This window comes from Mytilus edulis, chromosome 7, assembly GCF_963676685.1.
Source record: "Mytilus edulis chromosome 7, xbMytEdul2.2, whole genome shotgun sequence".
Taxonomy (NCBI): domain Eukaryota; kingdom Metazoa; phylum Mollusca; class Bivalvia; order Mytilida; family Mytilidae; genus Mytilus; species Mytilus edulis.
In genome coordinates this window covers 62,929,607-62,955,653 of record NC_092350.1, presented here as the reverse complement: position 1 = coordinate 62,955,653, position 26,047 = coordinate 62,929,607, and the positions used below count along the sequence as shown (strand labels likewise).

Sequence of the window (26,047 nt, the reverse complement as noted above, 5' to 3'; positions counted from 1 at the left end):
CAAAATCGGGGTAACAAACTAAAACCGAGGGAAACGCATTAAATATAATAGGAGAACAACGACATAACACTAAAATGTAACACACATAGACAAAATCCCACGAGAATAACAAATATAACATATATATATAACATCAAAACCAAATACATGAATTTGGGATAGACAAGTACCGTGACACGTCTTATCGCAATGTGAATTTACACTCAAAAATAAGAGAAAACAAACGACACAACGTTATAATGTAATACACACAGACACGAACTATAATATAACAATGGCCATATTCCTGACTTGGTACAGGGCATTTTTAAAGGAAAAAATGGTAGGTTGAACCTGGTTTTGTGGCATGCCAAACCTCGCACTGTTATGGTCATGTGAAATATAACATCAAAATGACGTAGTAGTTATTAAAAGAGGTAAAGCTTGTTAGTTTTAATAAAAAATAATGTATTGAATTGACGACCGAAAATACCTCTTACAACCAGACATTTTGCCAGTAAATTTATTATGAAGAACAGATGCAAACAAATAAACCAACCTTCCTGATTAACCTGATCAAAGTAGACATTTGCGAAAACTTTGTCTATACCTAGGATTACACTTTAGACTTACGATTACAGGTGACAAGGGGTCATCTCAAAATACAAAAAAAATAAAAAAATACAGAAACAAAATAGCAAATGGTGTCTTTTAGAAAAACGATGGAAGCAACACGTTGAAATTGCAAGTGTACGAAGCGCTTTTCTAGATTTACAATCAGGACCGCAATCAGCTGAATATTTGAAGACAGGAATTTATAAGTACCGAAGGTATAGTTTGTTATATATATTATTTGAAGGAGATAGCAATATACTTTCCCCAGCAAAACAGGATACTTTGAATGCAATGGTAAGTATACGGAAACCAGCTAGAACATTTTTTAGAGGATACTCTACAAACTGTTTCATTTTAAATAGTAATGTTGGCGTCGTTTTTGTTATGCACGATTACAACTTTGTTTCTGCAACTATTTCCTTGCCGAATTAAATAAATTGTGATTTTTTAACAATTTCTTCTCGCCTGCTGCACTTTTACATTTTGTATTCCTAACAATCAATTAAATAGATTTGCGTATAACTTCTGTGTTGAAATGAACAACGTCGTTCTGAGAGATCACGGGCGTTCTTGCCGATCATTGCTTTTAAATAGGGACATATCGTCGGACCCACCCCGGACCTTTATCTTGGGTTGGAATCCCCTTTTGAAAATGGCTTGGTCGACCCCGGCGTCGTCAGTGCACTCTTTATTACAATTCCATGAAATAGTACCAGTCTCGGAACAGGGATTAAAGCTCATGTTTCGAGCATACCACTCCCATCCATGTAAAATAGGGGTAATTATCGTCACCGCGAGAGAAAAAAAACCTTCCATACTTAATGATTCCCAAGATCTCTTTTATAATAATTGCATAAAAGAAAAACAACTTGGAACTCGTTTGTCATTTTTTTTTTATTGTTGCTGTTGAAAACATAGATAGCAAGGTTTTAACTACTTGAGTTCACTTATTCGTACATTTCAACTGAGTCGGGCAAACGGTCTAAAATATATAGTAGTTCGTTTATAAGGGGTTTTTGTTCATGTTTTTTCTCTCGAATAGTTGTATTTTTTTTTTCTATTGAAACCAAAATCGTAGCTAAAAGTGTTTGTCCTTTTTAGGGAAAATAAAAGATTTTAAAATTATACCGAACGGCAAGTGAAATATCATGCAAAATAGATAGCTCAAAAACACCCGTCCGATGTATTTCCTAATTCTCTTTAAAACAAATTCTAATATGACGTGCTTCATACGCTTTATGAAGAAACCCATGCTCTAAATCCAATAACATGTGTTTGCACGTGCGTATATTGACTTCTACAGAATAATGAGTTTTATCAAATTGGCATGCATTTAATATTTTTGATTAACTTAAAAACATTTCAAACCTCTTAAATGATACACACGTTGTCATTTATTCAGACTGTAACGTGTTGCACTTCGAAATTGACATAATTGACCTAGATACGACATCCGTTCATGCTGGATGTTTAAAACTCCTCCCCCTGAAAAACCACATTGCCAGTCGTTTAATTGATTACAAACAAAAAAGGGAGGTTCATGGAAGAGCCTACACAAATATATACACCTATACACATCGGACATAGAAATTACCTTAAGTGTCCTAATTAGAATCGAAATAATTGATGCAAGCTATACTCACTATCGCCCGGGCAAAAATAATCACGAATATAAAATATATCCATGTTAAAACTACAATAAAGTATAGCTGCATCAATTTTCTTAAATTAAAGAAAGGAAGTATTATAAGGCTAGCATAAACATGCTAACAAGCTCCATGGTTCATTACATCTTTTCTAAGACAAAGAATTGCTGACTTTTTTTTAGCAAATGTCCCAATCTAGCTCCTGCAACGACCATTGCGATATGTTGTGTGTCTCATGTTAAATTTATTCTTATAATAGTGTTACTTCATTCTATCATATTTCGTACAATTACAGCGTTTTCAACCTGGATAACACCGTATAATGCCGTATACAATAATTAATGTTAAGACATTGCTGCAAATATATAAGAAAAAAAATCGTTCTTCAACTACAGGAAAAAAATCACTATCGTTACATTGTTTTGGTTCGACGGTTTATTTTTACACTATGAGAAAGCCCAAGATTTATATGCTTCCTGTAAGTTTAATTATAATCCTAATCGTAGGTATATGACAGTTTCTGCAAATGTCTAGTAAGCGCTGCAGTCCATCGATCCCTTACAACTGGCAGCAAACCATCTACAAACATCTAATACAAACCACACCAAATCAAAAGGGACAAACGTAATGTTAGGAGCTTTAAATTGTTTGAGAGTCGATTTGAAGACAATTTAAACAATGCCTCTATAAATGGTGAACACAAAATAGACGAAATACTAAACAAACAAGTTAAATTTTACTTAAAGTTATTTAGCTCATAGGGATTGCAATTCGAAAATGCTCAATTTTTAACAAGCCATATATTAACAAACTAAATGAGGACGACAATCAATTACTTGACCGTGAAATAACGCGGAGGAAATAATTAACGTTCTAACAATTTTTATGTCAAACAAATCCCCAGGTGAGGACGGAATCATATCAGAATTATAAATATCATTTTGGAATACCATACAATCAGAATTTTGTACGTTATTGCAAGAAATATTTAATAAAAAAAAACAATGTAGGACTCACAAAATAAAGGAGTTTTAACATTATTATTTCAGGGTGGGGAACGGGAAAACATACGGAACTGGCACCCTCTCACACTACTGAATTGTGATTATAAAAGTATAACAAAAACAATAGCAGAAAGATTAAAAATAGTCCTTCTAAAGCTTATTCGTCCCGACGAAAAAGGGTTTGTAAAAGGCAGACATATAACGAAAGCAAATAGAATGATTCAGGATAGCATTGAATATATTGATAATGAAGATAAAGAGGGTATAATTGTCTTTCTAGACCAACAAAAAGAGGCTTTTGATAGGATTGAATGAGGATGGTTAGACTTCGTTATGAAGGAATCTAATTTTTGGATAATTTTCGTGGCTGGAATCAAATGCTATTGAAACGTGCAAAGACATGTATAAAAACAAATGCCTACGTCTCTAAATATTTTTCAGTTACTAGATCAGCAAGGCAGGGGTGTACTATAGCGCCCTTTTATATTATATATTACAAGCAGAGTCCCTGGCCTGTACAATAAGGGCAGAAAAAAAACATTACAGGTATCATGTTGCCCGGGGAAGAAAATGGGGAGCTAATATAAACCAATTTGAGTATGTTTGCAGATGACACGCAGTTATTTTATAAAAATAAAAGTTCTGTTAGAAAATGTTTTGAAATATTAGACAAATATGAAAAGGCCTCGGGTTCAAAATTTAATTACGAAAAGGCTAAGGGAATAAATATTGGCTCAAATAAACGTAGACGGCCTACATTTAAAAAGATAAGCTGGACACTAGGTATTCACCATGTTTATAACATTGATAACGACAAAAATGGAAATCAATATTGGAAAAAGTACAAAATTGTGTACACATCTGGAATAGTGAAAAATTGATATACTCTGGAAAAGTCCTTATTGTTAAAAATCTAATTATTTCAGTGTGTAGTTATCATGGTTATGAATTAGAAATAAGAGGTATACCTAAAAAACACAAAAAAAAGATTTAAATAAGATAATATGGGATTTTATGTAGAATGGTCAAGTGAATCAAGTAGACCGGAAGATTTGGTGTTTAGACGGCAAAAAGGGAGGCATGGGGATGGTTAATTTGGATAGTTGGATAGAAAGTAATATATATAAAATCGTTATATTCGCTATTGTACAAGCCTTTATGTAGTTGGAATGCAATAGGTAAATTTTTGTTTTAAAAGTGTGATAACAAATTTGCAGATAAATATTTTCGGTGTAGATGATCAGACCTTTCGGGTCTTGAGATAAAAAACCTACCTATAATATAAAAAAAAGATGTGGTATGATTGCCAATGAGACACCTATCCACAAAAGACCAAAATGACACAGACATTTACAACTATAAGTCACCGTACGGTCTTCAACAATGAGCAAAGCCCATACCGCATAGTCAGCTATAACAGGCCCCGATAAGACAATGTTAAACAAATCAAACTAGTCCTGGTACCTTTGATAACTACCACATTATTACAAAAGTGCTTTACAATCGTGGTCAAAATTGACAAGAATCACACAGGGTATCTATAATACTAAAATTACGAGGTCCAATTTGTTAGCCGTCATCACGTATAAACGATGAATCAAAGAATTCAACTTTATATATAACTAATATAGTACTATGCTGTTGATTAAAAATTACACCACTCCAGGCCCATTTGTTTTCCACGTAATTAATATTGCCAATAATTAAGAAGTTCCGGGTCGACTCCGACACCGATACCAATAGTATCTGTAACATATAGCTTCCGGTCATATCGCATGTGTAAGTTGAACATTCTGAAAAAACTATTTTAAGTCGAACTCAGTTGAACTGAAAAGTAATGCTTACAGTGTAGGGTTGCCTTGATGACCAACACACGCACCCGCTTTAGTTCGTTCACTTATTTAGAGCCACAATGGAGGGAACCCAAATCGAGACTTCAATGCCACAACGTTCACCCTCCAGAATAAAATTCTGTAAATAATAAAGTTGACTATCAATAGAGCTTCTCGCCTCTCTACGTTCTGAAAAAAACTATTTTAAGTCGAACTACAAGGGTACACTGCATTGACAGTAACAAAATAAAAAGGTGGGCGATGTGGGTACACTGGCACTGCTAGGGTGGGCGATGTGGTTACACTGCCACTGGGCGTTGAGGGTATACAGTAACAAAATGAAAAGGGGTGGGCGATGTGGGTACACTGTCACTGGGCGATTTTGGGTATCCCGACATTAGGGTTGCACTGATAACCAACACACACTACCGTTTAAGCTGAATGGAAAATCCTAAGGGATTACAAATCTATACTAAATTTATCTGTAATAAATTTATAATATCAAAATAAGGAGATGTTGTATCATAGCACAGCAATGAGACACAGTTCAAAAAGAACTGGGACCTTATTCACAAAGCATGCATTAACTAACAGACCCTTTAACGACTATGTCCGTTCCGTAATCGATATGCTAACGGGTGCACTATTAACAAACCCGTTGGTATGCAAATTTGATTTTATTAATGCGTCAGATATTTTCATTGGTTTAAATTTCACAGAGATATTAACGGGTCCTTTAGCTAACAGATGTAATAAGCTCCCTGTTCAACTTAGATCATTTATATAATTGGTATGCAGGTGTACATTTCATTAGATTAACATAAAAAAAAACACCCCACTGCCTCAGTCATCATGGTCATGCTCCAGTGACTTTGAAAATATTACTCAATTTTCTAATTAAATGTACATGTACATGATGTAGGTCATTTAGGTGATTTTCAGAAGAACTTGCTCCAGCGACTTAGAAAATATTACACAGTTTTCTAATTAAATGTGCGTAATTTTTACAAGAACTGTTTATACATGGCCATAAACATTTGATATGGATGTATATCTATAAATCACTAATCCCCTCTGTCGCACTTCATGGACTAAAAATGTTGCAGATTGCTGATTTCTTTGTAGAGAATTCATTTTGTTGTAAATACATTTATCTCAACTATGCATGTGTACTATACATAATATCACATGCGAGACATATCTATCTTCAAATCCTGTTTAAATATTCATTCAGTACCTCCACATGCATGTCTGTGTTTACAACCAGTTCTCCGAAACATTTTAATCTTCAATCATATAATTTTTTTACATAAATAAGGCCGTTAGTTTTCTCTTTTGAATTGTTTTACATTGTCTTATCGGGCCCTTTTATAGCTGACTATGCGGTATGTGCTTTCCTCATTGTTGAAGGCCGTACGGTTACCTATAGTTGTTTTCGTCTTTTGTGGATAGTCGTCTCATTGGCAATCATACCACATCTTCTTTTTTTTTTATATTACATGTATATGCATCTTACAAAATCTAACTACCAGTTGCAAAAATGTCATGTTTCCTATATTTCAGTTGCATCAACACTGTTCATGCTGTTATTCATGTTATTTATGAAAACATTTTAATACCAGAATTTTATTTTATTATACAGATTTTTTAGATCTGACATGGCAACTCACCATGATGATTTCCTGGACACACCAGAATACTCAATAGGTATCATTTATTTCTTTAAAATCATCATGATCTTGATAAAGTTACAAAATAACAACAACAAAACTTTGTCAATGTTGTCATTAAAATAGCACACACAATTTCTTGCTACAACTTTTCTCACAAATGGGATTAACTTGCTTTACCAGAGTTCACAAACATGTCAAAATTTGATCAAGTTTGTGAGTACAGCAGTTTGATAACACACATATAACATAGACAATGATACTTGGGTTGGTGCATCTAAATTAAAGTCTACATAATAATACATTTAATTGCTACAAATGTATGAAAATTATTTACTCCCACTGCCTACATTTATAAACTTTGTAATACAGGTGTGCAAAGTACTCATTGTTTCTATCTTAACACGTGACATCAACATGATAGTTCATATGAGAATGTCAGGGAGATTGCAACCTTCATTCATTAACAAACAATGTTCCTGTAGGTTTAATATTATGCTAATTATAAACTGTCAATGACTGTTATAACCTGAATTAAAATAACATAAATATATATATATATCATCAATGCAACCAAGTGAAAACAATGTTCAAACCTATGATTACGTTGGATAAAACTGCAATTTTTATACGAGTGCATGCTTAACAAATTTCTTGATAGAGAGGGTTAAATACAGCACAAACAACATTTTCCAAAAGACCAAAAAAGTGAAAATTTACATTTTAACAAAACGCATTTGACTAGCAGGTCGAACAACTGATGTTCTTAAACCCTGCTGACTGTCATCGGTGATTGCCAAATAAATGGGTAACCCGGTGTTACAACATGGATCTTATTATTAATTTATTACCAAACAGAAAACAATAAACCTGCGGAAAAGATGGTATACCGCAAACATGAGGTGCAAAAATTTGTACACCATATCCGGATTTCTACAATTAATGTCTCTTCAGTCATTGTCAGACATGTTCGGAATATAAATGGGATATATTTTGAAGGCCATATAATTTACCTCAATTTAGGATAGACTCTTGAATATATATATCAACAATGTATATACAATTATTTACATCAAAATTCTTTATTTCTTATAGATAATCAACACCATACTGATATCCATCTGCCATCACATTGCCAGCTCCAAAAAATACTTTTGTTAATGAACAAATTTAAGCACAACACCAGCAAAAGTGCAATTGCAATAGATGTGTGGGTGACAAAAAACAAAACTGCAGAGCTACGAGAGGAATGCATAGAAATTCAGCGCATTATCAGATCAGATCTGAATAAGATTATAGATTTAACCAGCAACTGCAAAGCAAAAGCCTCTAAACTGATATCCACATTGCATGAGTGCAAAGGTAAAAATGACAAGTTAACTGAAGAACTTAAGTTAAAAACAGAGCAATGTAATGCACTTAAATTACAAGTAGATGAGCTCAATTTTTCAGACTTAGAGATAACAATGGAAGAAACTGATAAGGAAAAAGAGAAAGCCTCAGATAAATGAACAACACGATTAAAATTAGGACAATTAATATGATATTCATATTGTTATTGACTTTTCTTTGATACTTTGACTTTTTTTGTGTGTGTGTCAGTGTTTAAAAAAAAACCTCTTAAATTAAGAAAGGTATTCTTTATATGTTTATAATACAATTCTGTTTTGGTTTTTTTTTTATATTTTTGTGTGTTTCAAAATAACACAATACCTAAATAAAGAAAGGTATTCTATTTATACTTTTTAAAATGATGAATAAACAGTTTTTGCAATTTACTTTTAGTCAACTGTTAGTGTTTCACTTTAAAAAAAAATACAAAATGACAGTTTTTGTAAAAATCTTACAAAAGTCATACAGATATCTACATAACAATTGGGTCATCTTCACCTACATTTCATCCTTCAGTCACTTTGGTTTAATTTTATGTTCAGATCCATATCTACGATACTATACATCATATATCAATAAAACTTCATCAGTGCGGGCATCTTACAGAGTAATGACTGAGTATACAAACAACAGATAGGTCACCTCAACTCACATTTCAAATTTTATGTAATTTTAGTCCTGTTATTCAGTTAAGGTTCAGGCATAGCTACAACTATACTTCATACATGTATATCAATAAAACTTTAGCAATATACCTAATTGATACATTTCATTGATTAATGCAGGTTCAATCATAATTGTGGCAACCTTGACCTACATTTTATGCTTGAATAATTTTGGTTTAGGTCTATATCTCGGATACTATCCACATGTCAAACATATTTCATCAGTGAATACATCTCAATGAGTAATACAGTCCTAATGAACAACTGGATCACCTTGATCTTCATTTACGCTTCTACGAGTCAATGTCATTTTATGGTTACTTAATATCAAGGATGCTGTACATCATATAGCAATACTACCTCATCTTGGAGAGTAATGAACACTCACACAACAATTGTTCACTCCAACTTTTATTTTTTCCATGTTTCACCAGTTTTGGTAAAGTTTCAGTTTAGGTTCTCATTACTGATCAGTATTATATAGCAAAACGAATATTTCTGTACTTAATAAATTACTTTTTATTAGTAAACATCAACACCACAAATAACTGCATCTTACTATTCGTTCTTTTGTAATATCAACACCTAATCATATTGTTAAATTGGGAACAGGGACAGGATTACCTGCTATTACCTACTGTTCCATTTCTTTATATTATTTAAGTCTCCTTGCAGGACTCTGACAAACTTAGACATGCTTAGAACGACATTGCACAGAGTTAAGTTTTGTTTCTATAATATTGAAAAAATAGTTTATGAATTTCTTTTTTAAAATTTCTTCACTAAACATAACTTTTTTGACATGTTATTTTATTACATCTTTTTTTTTTAGAAAAATGCCAACAAAACCTAAGTCAGCAGCTCATCAGGTCATGCTGAAAAAAACCAGTCATAAACGTTCAGCCCAAACAACGACTACACAACCTGCATCTAAAAAGAGAAAAAAATCAATAGCATCAGTATCTTTAAATGACCTTTACTGTGGAAAACTAACCTTGCCATCAATCGATGACATTGGCAAAATGGATAATGTTTGTAGTCACTGCTCAGCTCATATGTGGAAACATGAAATACACAAAGGTTCTCTTCATTTGAATGCAAAATTTTCTACTTGCTGTTCTCAGGGAAAAATAACTATTCCAGCTTTACTCACACCACCTGAAACACTAAAAACACTTCTAACTGAAAATACAACCCAAGCCAAGTACTTTAGACAAAATATACGAGCATTTAATTCCAGCTTGGCATTTTCTTCTTTGGGTGTAAAAGAAGACATACTTAAATCAAGAGGTCCATACACATTCCGCATTAGTGGTTCAGTATACCACAGAATTGGTCAGTTGTTTCCAGAACCAGGAAAAGATCCAAAGTTTGCTCAGATTTATATTTATGACACTGATAATGAGTTAGCAAACAGATTGCTTTGGAATAGTGACTTAGATAAAGATATCCTTACTGATCTTCAAACAATGATGCATGAATGCAACCCATTTGTTCATACATTTAAGCATGCTGCTGATGTAATGAAAAAAAATGAAAATTTTCAATTGATTTTAACGTCTGATACCACGCTACAATTTGCCAACTTCTTCTGAAATTTCAGTTATACTCCCTGGAACTAACACTACGGAACCTTCGAAACGTGATATTGTTTTATACTGTAGATCCACTAATCACCCTGAAGGGCATAACATAATTCATATCAATGAAACACACTCAAAATATGACTCTCTACATTATGTACTATTGTTTCCTTTCGGTGAAGATGGTTGGCATATTGATATCAAACACAATGACAATAAAAGGAAAGTTTCGGCAATGGAGTTCTATTCTTACCGCTTAATGCAAAGATCAGATTTTAATATCATATTGAAAAGTGGAAGGCTATTTCATCAATACATAGTTGATCAGTTTGCTAAAATTGAGCAAGAAAGACTTAACTATTGCCTTTATCATCAACATGAATTAAGATCTGAACTTTACCAAGGTCTCAGTGATGCTATAAACTCAGGTGATGTTGACGGTGCAACTGTTGGAAAAAAAATTATTCTGCCATCTTCATTTACTGGCAGTCCACGTTGTATGCATCAGCTTTACCAAGACGCTATGTCTATTGTAAGGAAGTTCGGAAAACCAGATCTCTTCATAACTTTCACATGCAATCCTAACTGGCCTGAAATTAAAAATGCTCTCTTGGGTAATCAAACACCTGCAGACCGTCCAGATCTCACAGCACGTGTTTTCCATCTTAAGTTAAAGAACCTACTTAATGATATTGTCCAGCAACAAATATTTGGAAAAACATTGGCACATGTATATATAGTTGAATTTCAAAAACGTGGATTACCCCATTCCCACATTCTTATAATATTACATCATGACAGCAAACCATTCACACCAGATGCATATGATGAATATGTATCAGCTGAAATTCCTGATCCAAAATTGTTACCAGACTTGCACAAATTAGTTGTGTCGCACATGATACATGGACCATGTGGAGAAGCGAATAAGCATTCACCATGTATTGAGAATGGAAAATGTACTAAACAATTTCCAAAACAGTTTTATGAGAAAACATTCCAAACCACTGATGGTTATCCCAACTATAGACGCAGGGATAATGGAACAACAATTGAAAAAAATGGAGCAATTGTAGACAATCGATGGGTAGTACCATATAATCCATACCTATTAGCAAAATTTGTAGCTCACGTTAACGTTGAAATATGTACAAGTATTACAGCAGTAAAATATTTGTAAAAATATGTGTACAAGGGACCTGATAGAGTCATGGCAGGTACTGAACAGGTCTGTACAGAAAATGATTCCAAAAATATTATCAATGAAATAACAAACTTTGTAGATGCTAGGTACATATCAGCATCTGAATCAAGCTGGCGTATATTTCATTACGAATTACATGACAGGTCACCAGCTATTCAACGTTTAGCCGTTCATCTTCCACACCAAGAAAATGTTGTTTATAAGGTCGGAAATGCAAGGCACACCTTAGAACATGCAAAAAACACTACACTTACTGCATGGTTTAAAATAAACGCAGAGGACCCAAATGCAAGATCAGTGTTGTACCATCATTTCCCAGAACAATATACTTGGGACCCATCTACATCCACATGGAAGCCTCGAAAAGCAGGAAATATGATTGGTAGGGTATACCAAGCAAATCCATCTGAAGGTGAACGCTTTTACCTAAGACTTCTCTTACACCATATACCAGGGTGTAAATCGTTTGAAGATCTGCGAAGTTTAGATGATGGCACTATTTGTGACTCTTTCAAAGAGGCAGCACTCAAACGTGGCTTTTTACAAGACGACCAAGAATGGATTGAATGTCTACAAGAAGCAACTTTATCTGCATCTCCTGCACACATAAGGTCACTTTTTGTTACAATTTTGATTTTCTGTGAGCCTTCAAATCACATAGTACTTTGGGAGAATTTCAAAGGTCCTATGTCTGACGATATTAAATATAAAATGACAAATATCTGCGCGAACAACAATGAAGATTCTGTAACTAATCGACTACTTACAGTTTTAGAAAGTCAACTCCGTATTCATGGAAAATCATTGTATGATTTCCCAGGAATGCCACATCCACACCAGGAAAATCCTTCAGATATGACATATGAACAAAACTTCTGCCCTGCTGAGCAAAAACAAATAGCTGACATGAATGTGTTGATGCTTAACACAGATCAACGTAAAGTTTTTCAAGCAATCCTGGATGCTATCCAGACTGAAACTAAACAAAAAATATTCTTTGTTGATGGCCCTGGAGGATCAGGGAAGACCTTTTTATACAATACTTTATTAGCACGTGTCCGATCGGAACATAGGGTTGCCCTGGCTGTGGCATCATCTGGCATTGCAGCCGAGTTATTGAGTGGAGGGAGGACAGCTCATTCCACATTTAAAATACCTATCCCAATACTAGAAACAAGTACATGTAATATAAGCAAGCAAAGTATATTAGCAGAATCAATCCGTACCGCATCAATTATTATTTGGGACGAGGCTCCAATGGTCCATAAACATGTTATTGAGTGTGTTCACAGAACTTTCTGTGATATTATGGAATGTAATGATCCATTTGGAGGCAAAATTGTTATGTTAGGCGGTGACTTTAGACAGATTCTTCCGGTTATAAGGCATGGGAGGCAAGCCGACATTGTCGAAAGTAACCTAAAGAGGTCATTCTTATGGCAGAATATACAAACATTGCATTTAACTATCAATATGCGTGTTCGCACAAATAACTCATTTTCTGATGAAGCATTTGAAAACTTTCTTTTTCGTATAGGCAATGGAACACAGCAAATTTTGGATGATGGACAATCTACCATTGAGTTACCAAGATATATATGTATTGAGCCAAATGATAATGGACTCCAAAAATTGATAGATAGTGTATATCCAAATTTGAAAAGGGTAGATCCTGATAATAGTTATTTGGGAACAGCAATATTAACTACTAAAAATGAAAATGTGGACAAAATTAACACCTTAGTCATGGATCAATTTCCTGCTACACCATCAAACACCAAAATTTATCTCAGTGCTGATGCAGTTGCAGATGAAGACCAGCAAGGTCATTATCCAACTGAATTTCTGAATTCGTTAACACCGTCTGGAACACCTCCACACAAATTGTACTTAAAGAAAAAAGCGCCCATAATACTTTTGCGCAATTTAAATCCTACAGAGGGATTACTTAATGGAACACGACTATGTGTGCTTAACTTAGGCACCAGAATAATAGAGGCTAAAATTCTCACTGGACAACATTCTGGCAATACTGTATTTTTACCCAGGATTACAATCATTCCATCAGATCCTGGACTTCCCTTCGACCTAAAACGCCGACAATTTCCTATTAGACCAGCCTTTGGAATTACAATCAATAAGTCTCAGGGACAAACATTAGATCATATTGGTTTAGACCTCACAGAGCCAGTTTTCTCACATGGACAATTATATGTTGCCCTATCTAGAGTCCGCTCTTTTCATTCATTAACAATACTTCCTAACAAAGATTCCTTCGTCAATGAGAATACACAACACAAAATATAGTGTACAAGGAAGTTTTAAATTAAACTTCAGACTGTTCTTTGTTTTAATAATGTAACATATATTTGCCATCTTTTTATACCTCCACCAGCGAACCGGCCATATATAATATTTTACATATCCGTCCGTCCGTCTGTAATATTTGTAGGTTCAAACAACTCTTATATATATATAAAAAAAAGAAAAAGAAGATTTGGTCTATTTGCCAACGAGACAACTCTTCACAAGAGACCAAATGACACAAATTAACAATTATAGGTCACCGTACGGCCTTCAACAGCGAGCAAAGCCCATACCGCATGGTAAGCTATAAAAGGCCCCGAAATGACAAATGTAAAACAATAAAAACGAGAAAATTAACGGCCTAATTAACGTACAAAAAATGAACGAAAACCAAATATGTATATATTAATATTATAACACAGCAACAAACGACAACCACTGAATTGCAGGCTCCTGACTTGGGACAGGCACATATAAACATAATGTGGCGGGGTTAAACATGTTAGCAGGATTATGTATTGAAGTGAAACTTCTTAAACAAATTTAATGTACACTGTTCTCTTTGAAGTGTTTGTAGTTGTGCACCACGGTTTCATTTTTTTTCTCTTGGGTGTCTACGGCAGTGGTGATTTATGACATCTGCAACTCCGCACTAACCATTCTATCTTATACAAGGCATACTTTTTTTTTTTTTTTTACATCTAAACTGTTTGTGCACTATCACATTTGATCTGTAGGGTAGGTTGCAGGGTTATTAGATACCTTTTTTTGTCATACACAGTATGGAACAATTTGATCAAATAAAAATAGTAATAGTTCAGAGCAAGTTCCTGATTTAGAGATTTGATATTACGGGATTGACAAGACATTTCAAATTGCACATTGTATAATCAATCATTAAAACACCCTGGAGATAACACACTTAATTCTTTCAGAACAATCCATTTCACTACATCCAAAATATTCATTCAAATTAACACAATCAATCGGCAATAACACTGCACAATCACGGGTTACTACTAGTATGTAATAAAATGGAAATAAAGAAACAGCCTTTATTTGGAAACTCAAATATTTTATTCAAAGAGAATCTTTATTTTATTCTTCTTTTGCAAAACGTCTAATAAAAACTATTGGTAATATATGGGATGATAATACCAATGATTTTAAATCGTGCAATGAAATACATCAACAACTAATAGATAAACGGTATTGTATTTCGGAATATTTAACAAAAAAACCAAATAAACAAAAAAACAAAAACCAAACAGATGCATATTGAAAGTTACAAAAAGACAACTATCGACCATAGAATAAATGATGTAATGTTTAGCAACTTTTAATCACAGCATGACTTTCGAAAGTGAGCAAATCAAATCCAGTCTCAACAAAATGCACCATACATAACTAAATGTGAAACAATATTAACAAAGTATACCCCTTTTATCTTCATCACTTTCTATTTTATCTGTGTCTGTACATCCGTTTTGATTGAAATTAGCAACAAAGTGTCTATTGCATTGTCAAGTAACACTCATTAGCATCTTTAAAATGTAATACAAATATTCAGTAAGCCTCGGGAATTTTCCGTAAAAAATATACGAAAACAAATGGTTAAGACTATCGAGCATTACATGCAGCTACGAATGACCAAACTCAAAGTCAAAAACCAATATTCCCTATCAAAGGATAAAATCAAAAGCCCAAATTTATCGAATGAATGGATAATATCTGTCATTTTCCTGAATTTTTAACAAAGATAACCAATGGTGCATTAAACATGGTTTAAAAGCTAGCAAAAACTCTCACATGCATGATAGTAGCATACAATTCCATTTTATTGACAACAATGCATAGAAAAAACAAGCTGTATCAATGAAATAATTAGGGATATATCAGTCACCAATGTGTTGAAGTCTTAGTGACTAAGTCACTCTTAAAACAAACAAATATGGTATGCATTTTAATGCTGTAGCTTGTCAACACTTCAGTTTTATCATATACATGTATATCAATTATATAGTTATTTTATCAAATATATAAAGAAAAGGATGCTCTTGTCTGAGGCAGATACCCCTGGCCGTATTTGTCACAATTTTTTGGAACTTTTGGTCCTCAGTGGTCTTCAGCTTTGCACTTGTTTTGGCTTTCCATCTTTTTCATCTGAGCGTCACTGGTTAGTCTTGTGTGGATGAAACGCACGTCAGGCTTATAATTTTTTTAACCTTGGACCTTTTGTTGGCTTTTATTCGTGTTTTTTTCTGTCCTATATTTTCTCCCATTTATTTGTATTGTAGTCCTGTCATGTAATATTGTCATTTTAATTTTATATTTACCACTGCATTAAAGCGGGAGGTTTGGCATGCCAAAAAATCAGGTTCGACCCATCATTCTTTTAAATGCCCTGTACCAAGTTCTGCAAATGGCCATTATTATATTATAGATCGTGTCTTGTGTGTTACATTGTAATGTTATGTTTCTATTGTGTCGTAGTTCTCTTAGTTTTAGTTTGTAACCCGAAGTTGTTTTTCTCTATCGATGTATAAATTTCGAACAGCGGTATACTACTGTTGCCTTTATTTAACAAAGTAAAAACAAAAATGCATATAGACAAACCAAATCAACAAAAACGAAAAACATGTATACATGTACATAAATTTACCATGGCACGATGAAACAACAATTGGAAGTATAAGTTCCAAGCTACGTCAAAAAGATACGACTAAAAATAAAGATTAAAAAAATAATTAACTATCAAGAAAAATAAAAGAACATTAAACACGTAATTAATATCATATTATTTGTAAAGTTTACACGGAATACTTATCAACAAGGTAATTAGTATCTTTCAAGAACTTAACAAATATATAGGACAATCCGTTCTTTTACATAAACCTAGATCATCAATATCTTGCTTAGATACTTGTGACATTTTATAGAGTATGAGTAGCAAGCTCCTAAATACCGTATCGGTTGGGAAATGTGTATTTCATATCACATGTAAGGGAAGTTGGTATATTGCTATTTAAATAACAATTTTAACATTCAAATTCTCTATTTGTCAACGTCTGTCATATATTATAGTTCTTATATGACCACTCAAGTCAAATTCTAGGTATACATGCTAGTCTTAAAATCAGGCAGAAAGACATCGTGTCTGTTATTTCTAATACTGGTTGGTGCAATAAGTGAACCCAATCAGAAAAGTTGACATGTTAATGAAAAGAACATGAAAAACGCATAAAACTTACATCTTGAACTCCAATGCTAGCTAAAAAGTGGAAATGTCCATACAAATAGACAAAATCAAACGCCTTGTTTGCACGTGTTTTTTTATATGTTATTACACATTATATAACGTACAATCGACAAAAATGGTTTTTGATCACAAGCTTGTAAACTTTCTAGTTTGTAACAAAATCTTGCCGCATAGTGGTGTTGATAAACAATTAAACAGAGAACGTTGATAGCTTTGTAGATAAACGACATGAAAGATCCACGACATCTATTATTATGTTCTAATATGACGACCTATTATTATCAACCTCATTTGGGGTAAAACGAAACAACCAGAACAGTATAGGGTTTTTACGGTTAACACAGTTATCGAATTCGTCCCCTTAGAACAGACATATTTCATGGCAACCGTAGATTTGTTTTCATTTAGTCATGGGTGGGTCAGTTAGATTCTTATTTTACCTCTCGCTAACGTTCAGGGTAAAATAATCGAATACAAATGCCGAAACCATTGTTAAATGAAAATAAATCTAAGGCTGTCATGAATTATGCTATTACTTAGTTTTTCATGCGGTCCCATTTGTTATTTTGATGATTCCGTGAAAGTTGGTAAATATGTTGTTATATTAAATGTGTTCTTTAACATGTTTAATATGTTTAAGTATCAGTCTTTTCTATTTACCTACAAGAATACGTGTGTTTAAATTCTTTCACCACAATTTTCCTCTCGTATATTTGTGTAGTTTGCCGAAGCTTTGTAGTTAAGGTCACTACCAACTGAAAAAATATATACGATTTAGTGTATGGGATGTTTATAATTCAATATCTGTACATTTCTTATGATTTTGGTTGTATGAAAAAAAACATGACGTTCATTTCTACAGTTCTATTTAAGTAAACCTTAGTCATCTAAGTATCTAGAAAATTTTCAATTTTTTTTTCTTTAAATTGAAGTTTTATATGACTTTAACTGTACTTAGGATTTTGCAATCTATTTTGTGTTCTATAATTTGAGGGTGATATTTAGATTTTTTTCGAAATGCTCAATGTTCAGTCATCAAGATGATCAGTATGTATATAAAAAAGTGCTATTTGAAAGATTGCAAACATATGCCTATGATGGTATCGTAAATCAGTCGGATCAAAGATGCCCGCTGATGAAATAAAGAAGTCATTATTATCAGTTCATCAATTAACTAGTCAAGTAATGTGTTATGTGAAAGTACAATAACGAAAACAAATACATAAACGTGATAGGAAATAGATAACAATCTTAAAACATTCCCGTTATAATTAGATATTTGTACATACGAAAGAGGAAGACACTAACAATGTATGTATCTTTGCCTCAATCAACTGCTTTTCTTGGAAACAACTAGTTGGCCTATAAATAGCTTAATATGATATCTAACCCAGTATTATAAATCGTTTGCATGTGAAGGTCCAGTTGTTAATTAGCAAAGATAAAACACATCTATTTAACTGAAGTTTACTTTTTTGGTGAGTATATTAAAAATAAGTTCAAAACCGCCGCGAAATGTCGTTTAAACAGGGTGCATGGTTGGCGATAAAGGTTCTATTGGTAGTTGTTACTTCTTCGCCACGCAGCTCTCTTAGGAGTAAGAGCAACAACTGGTTGTCTCAAAGTCATATCAGGTTCCTTGTAGGGTTATACGTGTTTTTCTAGCATATTTTTAGTCCGTCTCATAGTGTCAAATACAAAGTAGGGTTCATTTTTATAACGCATTAATATGTGTTTGTTTATAATATACATTGTATGCGCCATATGCCATTCCAACATCGTAACAACAATTTTCAAATGATTTATAGAACTACAAAAAGTGCAACAAGACAATCAAAATTAATACTTAGGTTGGTTAATTATATAGACCAAAGCCACTGTGGTCAGTTTCCTACAAAACACGCATGCGACTCTTAATTTATATAATAAGTAATATTTGCCTTCCTTTTCTTCTAAACTAAATTTAGATTTGTTTAATGTATAGCTAATTGGAATTCAGTGAGCAGGAATGAATACCAATTTAGCATTCAAATATATGTTCATGACATCAACTCTGTGATACTCATGATTAACCGTCTTGATTATCAAGTTGTATTGTGCACAACACGAGTGCGGATGGCCGTGAATTTCATCAACAACATGACCAAGCGAAGTCCGAAAGAGTTTGTAAGCTCAGCTGTAACGCTTATTGAACTGAATATAGAAGAGATAGCATCACTTTTGTGTTCGAAGTCAGAATAATGTGTCCATGTAAGGTGACATGTCCTCGTGCTCGCTGTTACATTGTAATTTGCACGTGAATTAGGGGACATACCCATCTACATTGCGTACATGATTTCCATAATAATTGTCCCCTTTATCATCAATCATATATGCAATTAGGTTAGTAACAAATCAATAATAAAAGTATAGATAAAAAATATTTAATCAGCAATTTGGTGTAAGCGTCATATATTTTACGTAGCGACCCGTCTGTCCAAACATGAATATTCCTATACAAATCTGATTGAAAAATAAGAAAAAAACAAACTCATTATTTTTAATGATGTGGCAAACAATTCAAAATAGATGTAATTTAAACAGATATCTTTGTTAATTTCAGCTTTGACCATGAGATAAAATATTTTCAATATGAATTTTACCGCAGACAGCTTGACCCTAGTGCACTGTATTAAAACTGTGCCAACGGTCATAAATAATACCATCACAACACCATTTTGGAGTAACAAAACAACGACATCAGGTAGGAAGATATTTCATTTTAATAGTTGATATCAAATACATGTAATAAGTCCTATTTATTCTGACCCTAGCTATACCACACAAGAAACAATTTGCAATCAAGACAACCGATCAAATCATCAGATATCTTCATGGTTATCTTACATTTTGATTGATATGGGTGCTAGGGTTCCTGCATGCATAATCATGGAAACTGACCTTTTAAAAAAATAGGCGAACATGCAAATCCGAAATTCTTTTTAATCAGTAGATTGATTGCAATCAAATTATCACGGGTCCGTACGATACGATAACACTGTGGACCTCTTGATTTACCTTTTTATTAGAATGTCTTTTTGTAAATTCATTTATTGAGGCGTTCCATCGTCCATCCGCAAGTCATCCTACGCTTGAGAGATCATTGCAATCAAACATTAGTCATCCTCATTACAGGACTCCATATTACCCCTCATATTTCCATGCTGATTAGAGTAGTTTCTGGGGTTTCCCATACACAAAAATGATATCTGCCTCTTTATATTATAATAGAAGTGAACTTCTTATATCCGCCACTCCTTATGAAAAAATGGCATTTTTCATTCAAACATAATCTGTTCTTCATTAAACATCTAGAGCGTGAAATGCTATTTTTTTCTGTTACGATACATATCTTTCCTAGGGTTTCACATATAAACCACCGAATTCGTCCTTTCATTTTTAAAGTGCTGTATATTCCCAATCTGCGACATGTTCTAAAAGAACTAAGTTTATTTCAAACAATGATAATTGTTTGCAGATTTTGAATGGCATAATCATATTGTCCACTTCATTTTATTCTACTTTTTTGCGTTTCATTTTCAAAGTTTCCTTTATTGATACAATAACTTCGTAGTTCAATTATTGAGAGATACTGCTTTTGAATAGCTAAATGCTTTTTATTACCGATAGACGTAATTAAATCTCGTGGGTTTTTCATACAGTACTTAAAGTTGATGTTTAGTGTTCAATACGCAAGGTTCTTAGTTACAAACATGAATTTATAAAAATTATTAGTACACCCGTTTAAAAGGGGATTAATATACTATAATTTTATACTATGAACTTACACTAAAATATATTTACAGACACATCGTCATCGATAAATGAATCGTCAGAAGTAGAAACAATGGTTTCTATGATTTTTGTAATGGTGTTGATGATTATCTTGTATGCAGCTGGTTGTCGACTGTTCTCCAAGGAAAAGTACCATGATTCTTTGATGAAGGCCATACTCCATATTGCACTAACTTTGTTAACATATTTTCTCTACCTCTTTGATACTATATCTGATGTGTTCCTGCTCATCCATTACGGAAAGATTGGAGAATTATCATCTTTTGCCGTGGTTTTTGTTTTTACTGTCTTGCCAGTGTTCTTCATTGCGATTTATTTTTATATGCAAGTTGCCGGAAATGACGTCACTAAGTATTTTGAAAATTGTTGTGCAATATGTGTCAATAAATGTCGATATTGTGGCGTGGCAATCAAGATACTATCAGTATTCCTGTTTGGTATATATGCAGTATTTTTGCCAACATATACGTATGTAATTTAATGCTAATATTTGTTTATGTTTAACAAAACACAAGCACACATTATATGTATTTCAAACACGTTCTACATAATATAAATAACACATAGCTAAGAGGATGATATAGCAGACTGTTACTCTGAGAAAACATTGTCAACCGTAGCGAATCTTATTTTATGCATAGACTGCTGGTAAATGGTACTGAATTTGTGTAATTGAGTCCAGCAACGGTGTTTTACTCCAAACCATGAATTTTAACAGATAAATACACACTCGTAGTAGAATAGTTCCATATTAATACGAAACACAAATGTTGCATGTCCAATGCGTAAATGTTGAAAGGTCCATCTTTTCATACTAGTTATTTATTGTAATATTTACATTTACAGGCATGCACAGGCACTCGCACAAGGGAAACAACCAGATAGAAAATTGGAATATACTTTAGCTTACCTTACTCTCGTCGAAGCTACAGTAGAGTCAGCTCCACAGCTAACAATACAAATATACCTGTCAATTACGAATACGCTCACTGACACTACCCAAACAAGTAAGTTACTGTAGAAATTGAAATATATCAAGGAGGCAAAGACAATAAGTTTTCTTTTATCCCTAGGCAAAGATAAAGATGGCAACATACGACGCAATAATAAGAAAGTATCAATCGAAAAAAAAGACATGTCAAAAGCAATTAGGAACCATCAAATATCAGATCTCTACGTTAGATAAGTAGATATCGCTTCACCCAAAGTTGTTTTGTACTTCTATTGAATGAATTTTTTTTAAGGTTTATGACCCCTTCTGTTGTCATTTTTGTACGAATTTTTCAAACTGCAATAGTATCAAAACAACAAATATAATGAATAATACAGATATACCATTTTGTACATATACCAAGGGGAAACTTGATGCAACGCATTGTTATTTACTGTTTCATTGCATTTAATAGAACTTTGTGGCAAATAAACCAATATTTTTATAGAAAATATACAGCCTTTAATACAGAGATTTAATTTTAAACATAGTTTACTCACTTGCTTTTCTATGATGTGCTAGCGTTTATTGTTTACACAAAGTTCTAAGCAACCTGTAAATTCCAAAACACCTCGTGCTGAGTCACTAAAGTCGAGCGTATCCTAATAGGTGTACTTTGGTCCATATTTATATTTGTTTTAAGCAATAACTACATCGATAAACTTTTTTTTAAAGGAAATCAATGCTACATTGCAGCACAGCATGCAATAATCCTCTATCAGTCACCGAATTGCCAAACATGAGTGTACAAGGATAAAGGCTGTGGATTTTTTATAAAATTTCCATATGTTTAGTATTGAATCAACACAAGGGTACATAATCCTTAATAAATGACTTGTGTGAATGATTTACCAAACGAGCATCTGTTTTTGCCTTTCAGCATGTTCAGTATTTGAATTTTGTTCATGTTTTTATTTTTTGTAAGATCATTTCTAACATACACATATTTAAAAATACCAAACACTTTTTTATGGAATCCGATGTGGTTGTTGTGAACGCTATTTGACATTTTTGTATTGAACAAGCCTTTGAGAAGATTCCTGAAATTTCCGTATAATTTTATTATGAATGTAATGAATTGATGTCTATTTAATTCAAATGTATCAGAACTTATCGATCAATGATTACATAATCTGCTGGTTATCTTCCAACCGATTGGAGATAGTGGTCTAGGGCATTTTATGTGGTTCATATAGGCTTTCAAAATACCTTGTGGCATGTTTTGTGATATGTGATATATTGCCTCCACACGAACTTCATTTTTATGCATAATTGAAAAGAATAAAGGTAATACTTTGGATAAAAAATGTTAGCATCAATAATATGAAAAAGGTGTTATCAGAAATTATAATATCATTAATAATTATTGTGTATATTTTAAGTCATGAATATACATATCAGTTCTTCATGCCCTATTCAATATTACTTGTTGCAAATTGAGGTGGCATAGGAATACATCCAATTATTTTTCGAAACATATATTTTGCTGAACACTTTAAATGACTGTTAAGTTCAGACACAATGCATACATACATGTAGCATATCAAAACATTGTGTTTACCTTTAAACATGTAGTAACATCAGTAACATTCTTATTTTTGTTGCAGAGATACTTCGTTATATGAGTATAAATGCATCTTCTCTCGGATTGGCTTGGTCTTTGAATGCCTTCAAACACCAATATCGAAAGACGAAACAGAACCATGAAGATAGCATTTTGATTAAAATCATTCACTGGATATCACGGTTAGCTGAAATTGTGCCACGTATCATCTTAATTGCGCTCGTTATGGCTGAATATAGCTATTTTGTGTTATTCTTTATAGCTTATCGTCTTCTCCATGGACTCATGTACATCTGCAGTAAAGGAAACAATGTTCTGGACATATTGTTGGGAATATTTGGCAACATATTTTGTTTTTCCGTTTCCCGCATTTATCGGTGCCACAAGAAAGAACACTGCGGGGGAATATTCTTCCCATTTTACTATATTTTATTTTATTTTGAAAATGCGTGCATGTTGTATCTTTGGTACAGTGATGATTCGGCTTTACTTCCGATAAAAATTGGGGGCGCGTGTTCAAATCATAAATGGGGTGTGCCTTATGTATTCGCAGTTGTCATTTTGGGGTTCATTGTTCAACCGTCATGTCTGTTACTTTACTATCGGCTACGTAAAAAACAACATACACCAGAAGAAACAGCCACGTCTGAATAGAAAATGTTTTGCAGTCAAGCATGATTATGGCAACTGAAAGGTTTCATTGCTGTAACCGTAATCTTGACTACTGTGAATCGTTTGATCATCTGCGAAAGATAGTTATGACCGAATTTTTACGTAATTAAATTGACTGAGAAACATTATTTGTGTAACATAAATAAACTCATCATAGAACCCAGGACTAAATTTTATATATACGACAGACGCGGGTTTTGTCTACAAAAGACTTATCAGTGACGCTCGAATCTATATGTCACTGCTTACACTTACGAATCACTTTTGTTCATCTCAAGTTTTGTTGTGGTTCAAGTTGCTCAAGTGTGTTTCCCTGTACTGTCATTTATGTTTTGTTGAAAGGGAATGTATATTGTCGCTCTTTTACAATTTATGTCTCATCGTTCCGTACAATTGTTTTACTGTTGTGCTTTCATTGTTCCCTTGATATTTTCATTATCACTTGCAGTTATAAAATTTATTGGTGAAACTGTTGTTAAAATTAAGTATCCAATTAATTAACCAATTTGCTATCTAATGTCAGATATAATGAATAACTGAAGTAAAAGAGTGATGCAACTTTATGTTTCATGTAAAACAGAAAATAAACTAACATAGAAAAAGTCAACATTTAGCTCAAGATCAGTTTCAGAGGAGATTATCTCAAGGAAAAATAAAAGCTTTTACAAGACTTAAATCTTAATTGAACAACTTCCTTATGAATGTTACAACAATCAGAAACAAAGTTTGTCGATAATGTTATGCATACGAATGTAAAACTATTCTCTAGAAAATAATCATACACAATTAAGTGCTCGAATGATTTTCATTTAATTGTTGGAAAATATTTGTGAAAATGCGGTTATGTTTCCAAATCAATATGTCAATTTTAGTCTTAACCAGTTTTCTTACACTGATTTAAACAGATATTTTGTAAATCAATTATAGAAACAAGATTTAAGTTCACTCAATGTCCACTCCTGCATCCAATCGTTGGATCTTGTATTAATTTTACTTATTGATAGACATGTAAATCAATAATGTACAGTGGTGCGCTTTATGCATATGTATATGTTATTTTCAGCAATACTTTTACTTTTGAAACAGGCAGTTATGGGTTTTACGATGTAGATAGACAAATGAGGTTTGCAAAAGCAATTTTTTGAACATAAAATATACAGTTTCATTTCAGAAGCTTACATTTAAAGTTATATTATACATTAATAAATACATAATTATAACCATGTGTTTGCGTATATGATTATTATCAGTTGTGTATGAGCTTCTTAGTAAATAATTTCGGAACATGTTAAATATTCCTTGAGTTGTTGGTTTTTTTAATATATATTGGTTTATTTATTATATCATTATAGTCATACCGACCTACAAGAAGAATATTGACTAAGTAGGAAGTCCGATATCGATATGTTTCTCTGAAAAATACAAAACAAAAGCTACAGTTGTTATATTATTTATTAAAACTGATAAACTTTTCGCTCTCAATGTTTCCTTACTTCAAGTACGTGTACTAATTAGTCTCATATTATCATCTAGTGTGAAACAAGGAAGATATTGCTTATCACAGTGTTTACATCATATTAACTTCCTATGACCTTGTAAAAGGAGGTAAACATATCAACCTCTTTATTTAGTAAAAAAAAAATTGAATTACAAATCCGATATTGTGTTAATTGATTGTTCATCAATATCACCTCAAACTATGTTGGATGCGCTCCCCATTTTTCCTATAAGTTTGAAACACATTTTGATATCTGCATTCTGTAAACAAACTGGAGCAAAGTGACAATGTTCGAATTATTTTTTCACAAAACGTTACAAATACGTGAATAA

General features: G+C 33.0%; 3 protein-coding genes across 3 annotated transcripts; all 3 read left to right on the top strand.

Moving 5' to 3' along the window:
• Positions 1-10,621: 10,621 nt before the first annotated feature.
• On the top strand, positions 10,622-11,566 carry LOC139483312 (uncharacterized). Its single transcript, XM_071267342.1, has one exon. It carries the CDS (start codon positions 10,622-10,624, stop codon positions 11,564-11,566), a length of 945 nt encoding a protein of 314 aa, XP_071123443.1.
• Positions 11,567-11,596: 30 nt separating this feature from the next.
• On the top strand, positions 11,597-13,897 carry LOC139483311 (ATP-dependent DNA helicase pif1-like). The gene has a single exon (XM_071267341.1). The coding sequence runs from the start codon at positions 11,597-11,599 to the stop codon at positions 13,895-13,897; it is 2,301 nt and encodes a 766-aa protein (XP_071123442.1).
• A 5,867-nt stretch (positions 13,898-19,764) lies between these two features.
• LOC139481963 (XK-related protein 6-like) lies at positions 19,765-25,396 on the top strand. The gene is made up of 4 exons (XM_071265538.1): positions 19,765-19,899; positions 21,002-21,458; positions 21,837-21,997; positions 23,589-25,396. The coding sequence occupies exons 1-4, from the start codon at positions 19,788-19,790 to the stop codon at positions 24,197-24,199; spliced, it is 1,341 nt and encodes a 446-aa protein (XP_071121639.1). The 5' UTR covers positions 19,765-19,787; the 3' UTR covers positions 24,200-25,396.
• Positions 25,397-26,047: the final 651 nt, after the last annotated feature.

Bases quoted from the DNA above. Each gene is read 5' to 3' on its own strand.
- LOC139483312 (XM_071267342.1), top strand. From the start codon at position 10,622: ATGGAGTTCTATTCTTACCGCTTAATGCAAAGATCAGATTTTAATATC.
- LOC139483311 (XM_071267341.1), top strand. From the start codon at position 11,597: ATGGCAGGTACTGAACAGGTCTGTACAGAAAATGATTCCAAAAATATT.
- LOC139481963 (XM_071265538.1), top strand. From the start codon at position 19,788: ATGAATTTTACCGCAGACAGCTTGACCCTAGTGCACTGTATTAAAACT. The intron at 19,900-21,001 runs GTAGGAAGATAT...ATATATTTACAG, and splicing joins TAACAAAACAACGACATCAG to ACACATCGTCATCGATAAAT. The intron at 21,998-23,588 runs GTAAGTTACTGT...TTTTTGTTGCAG, and splicing joins CACTGACACTACCCAAACAA to AGATACTTCGTTATATGAGT.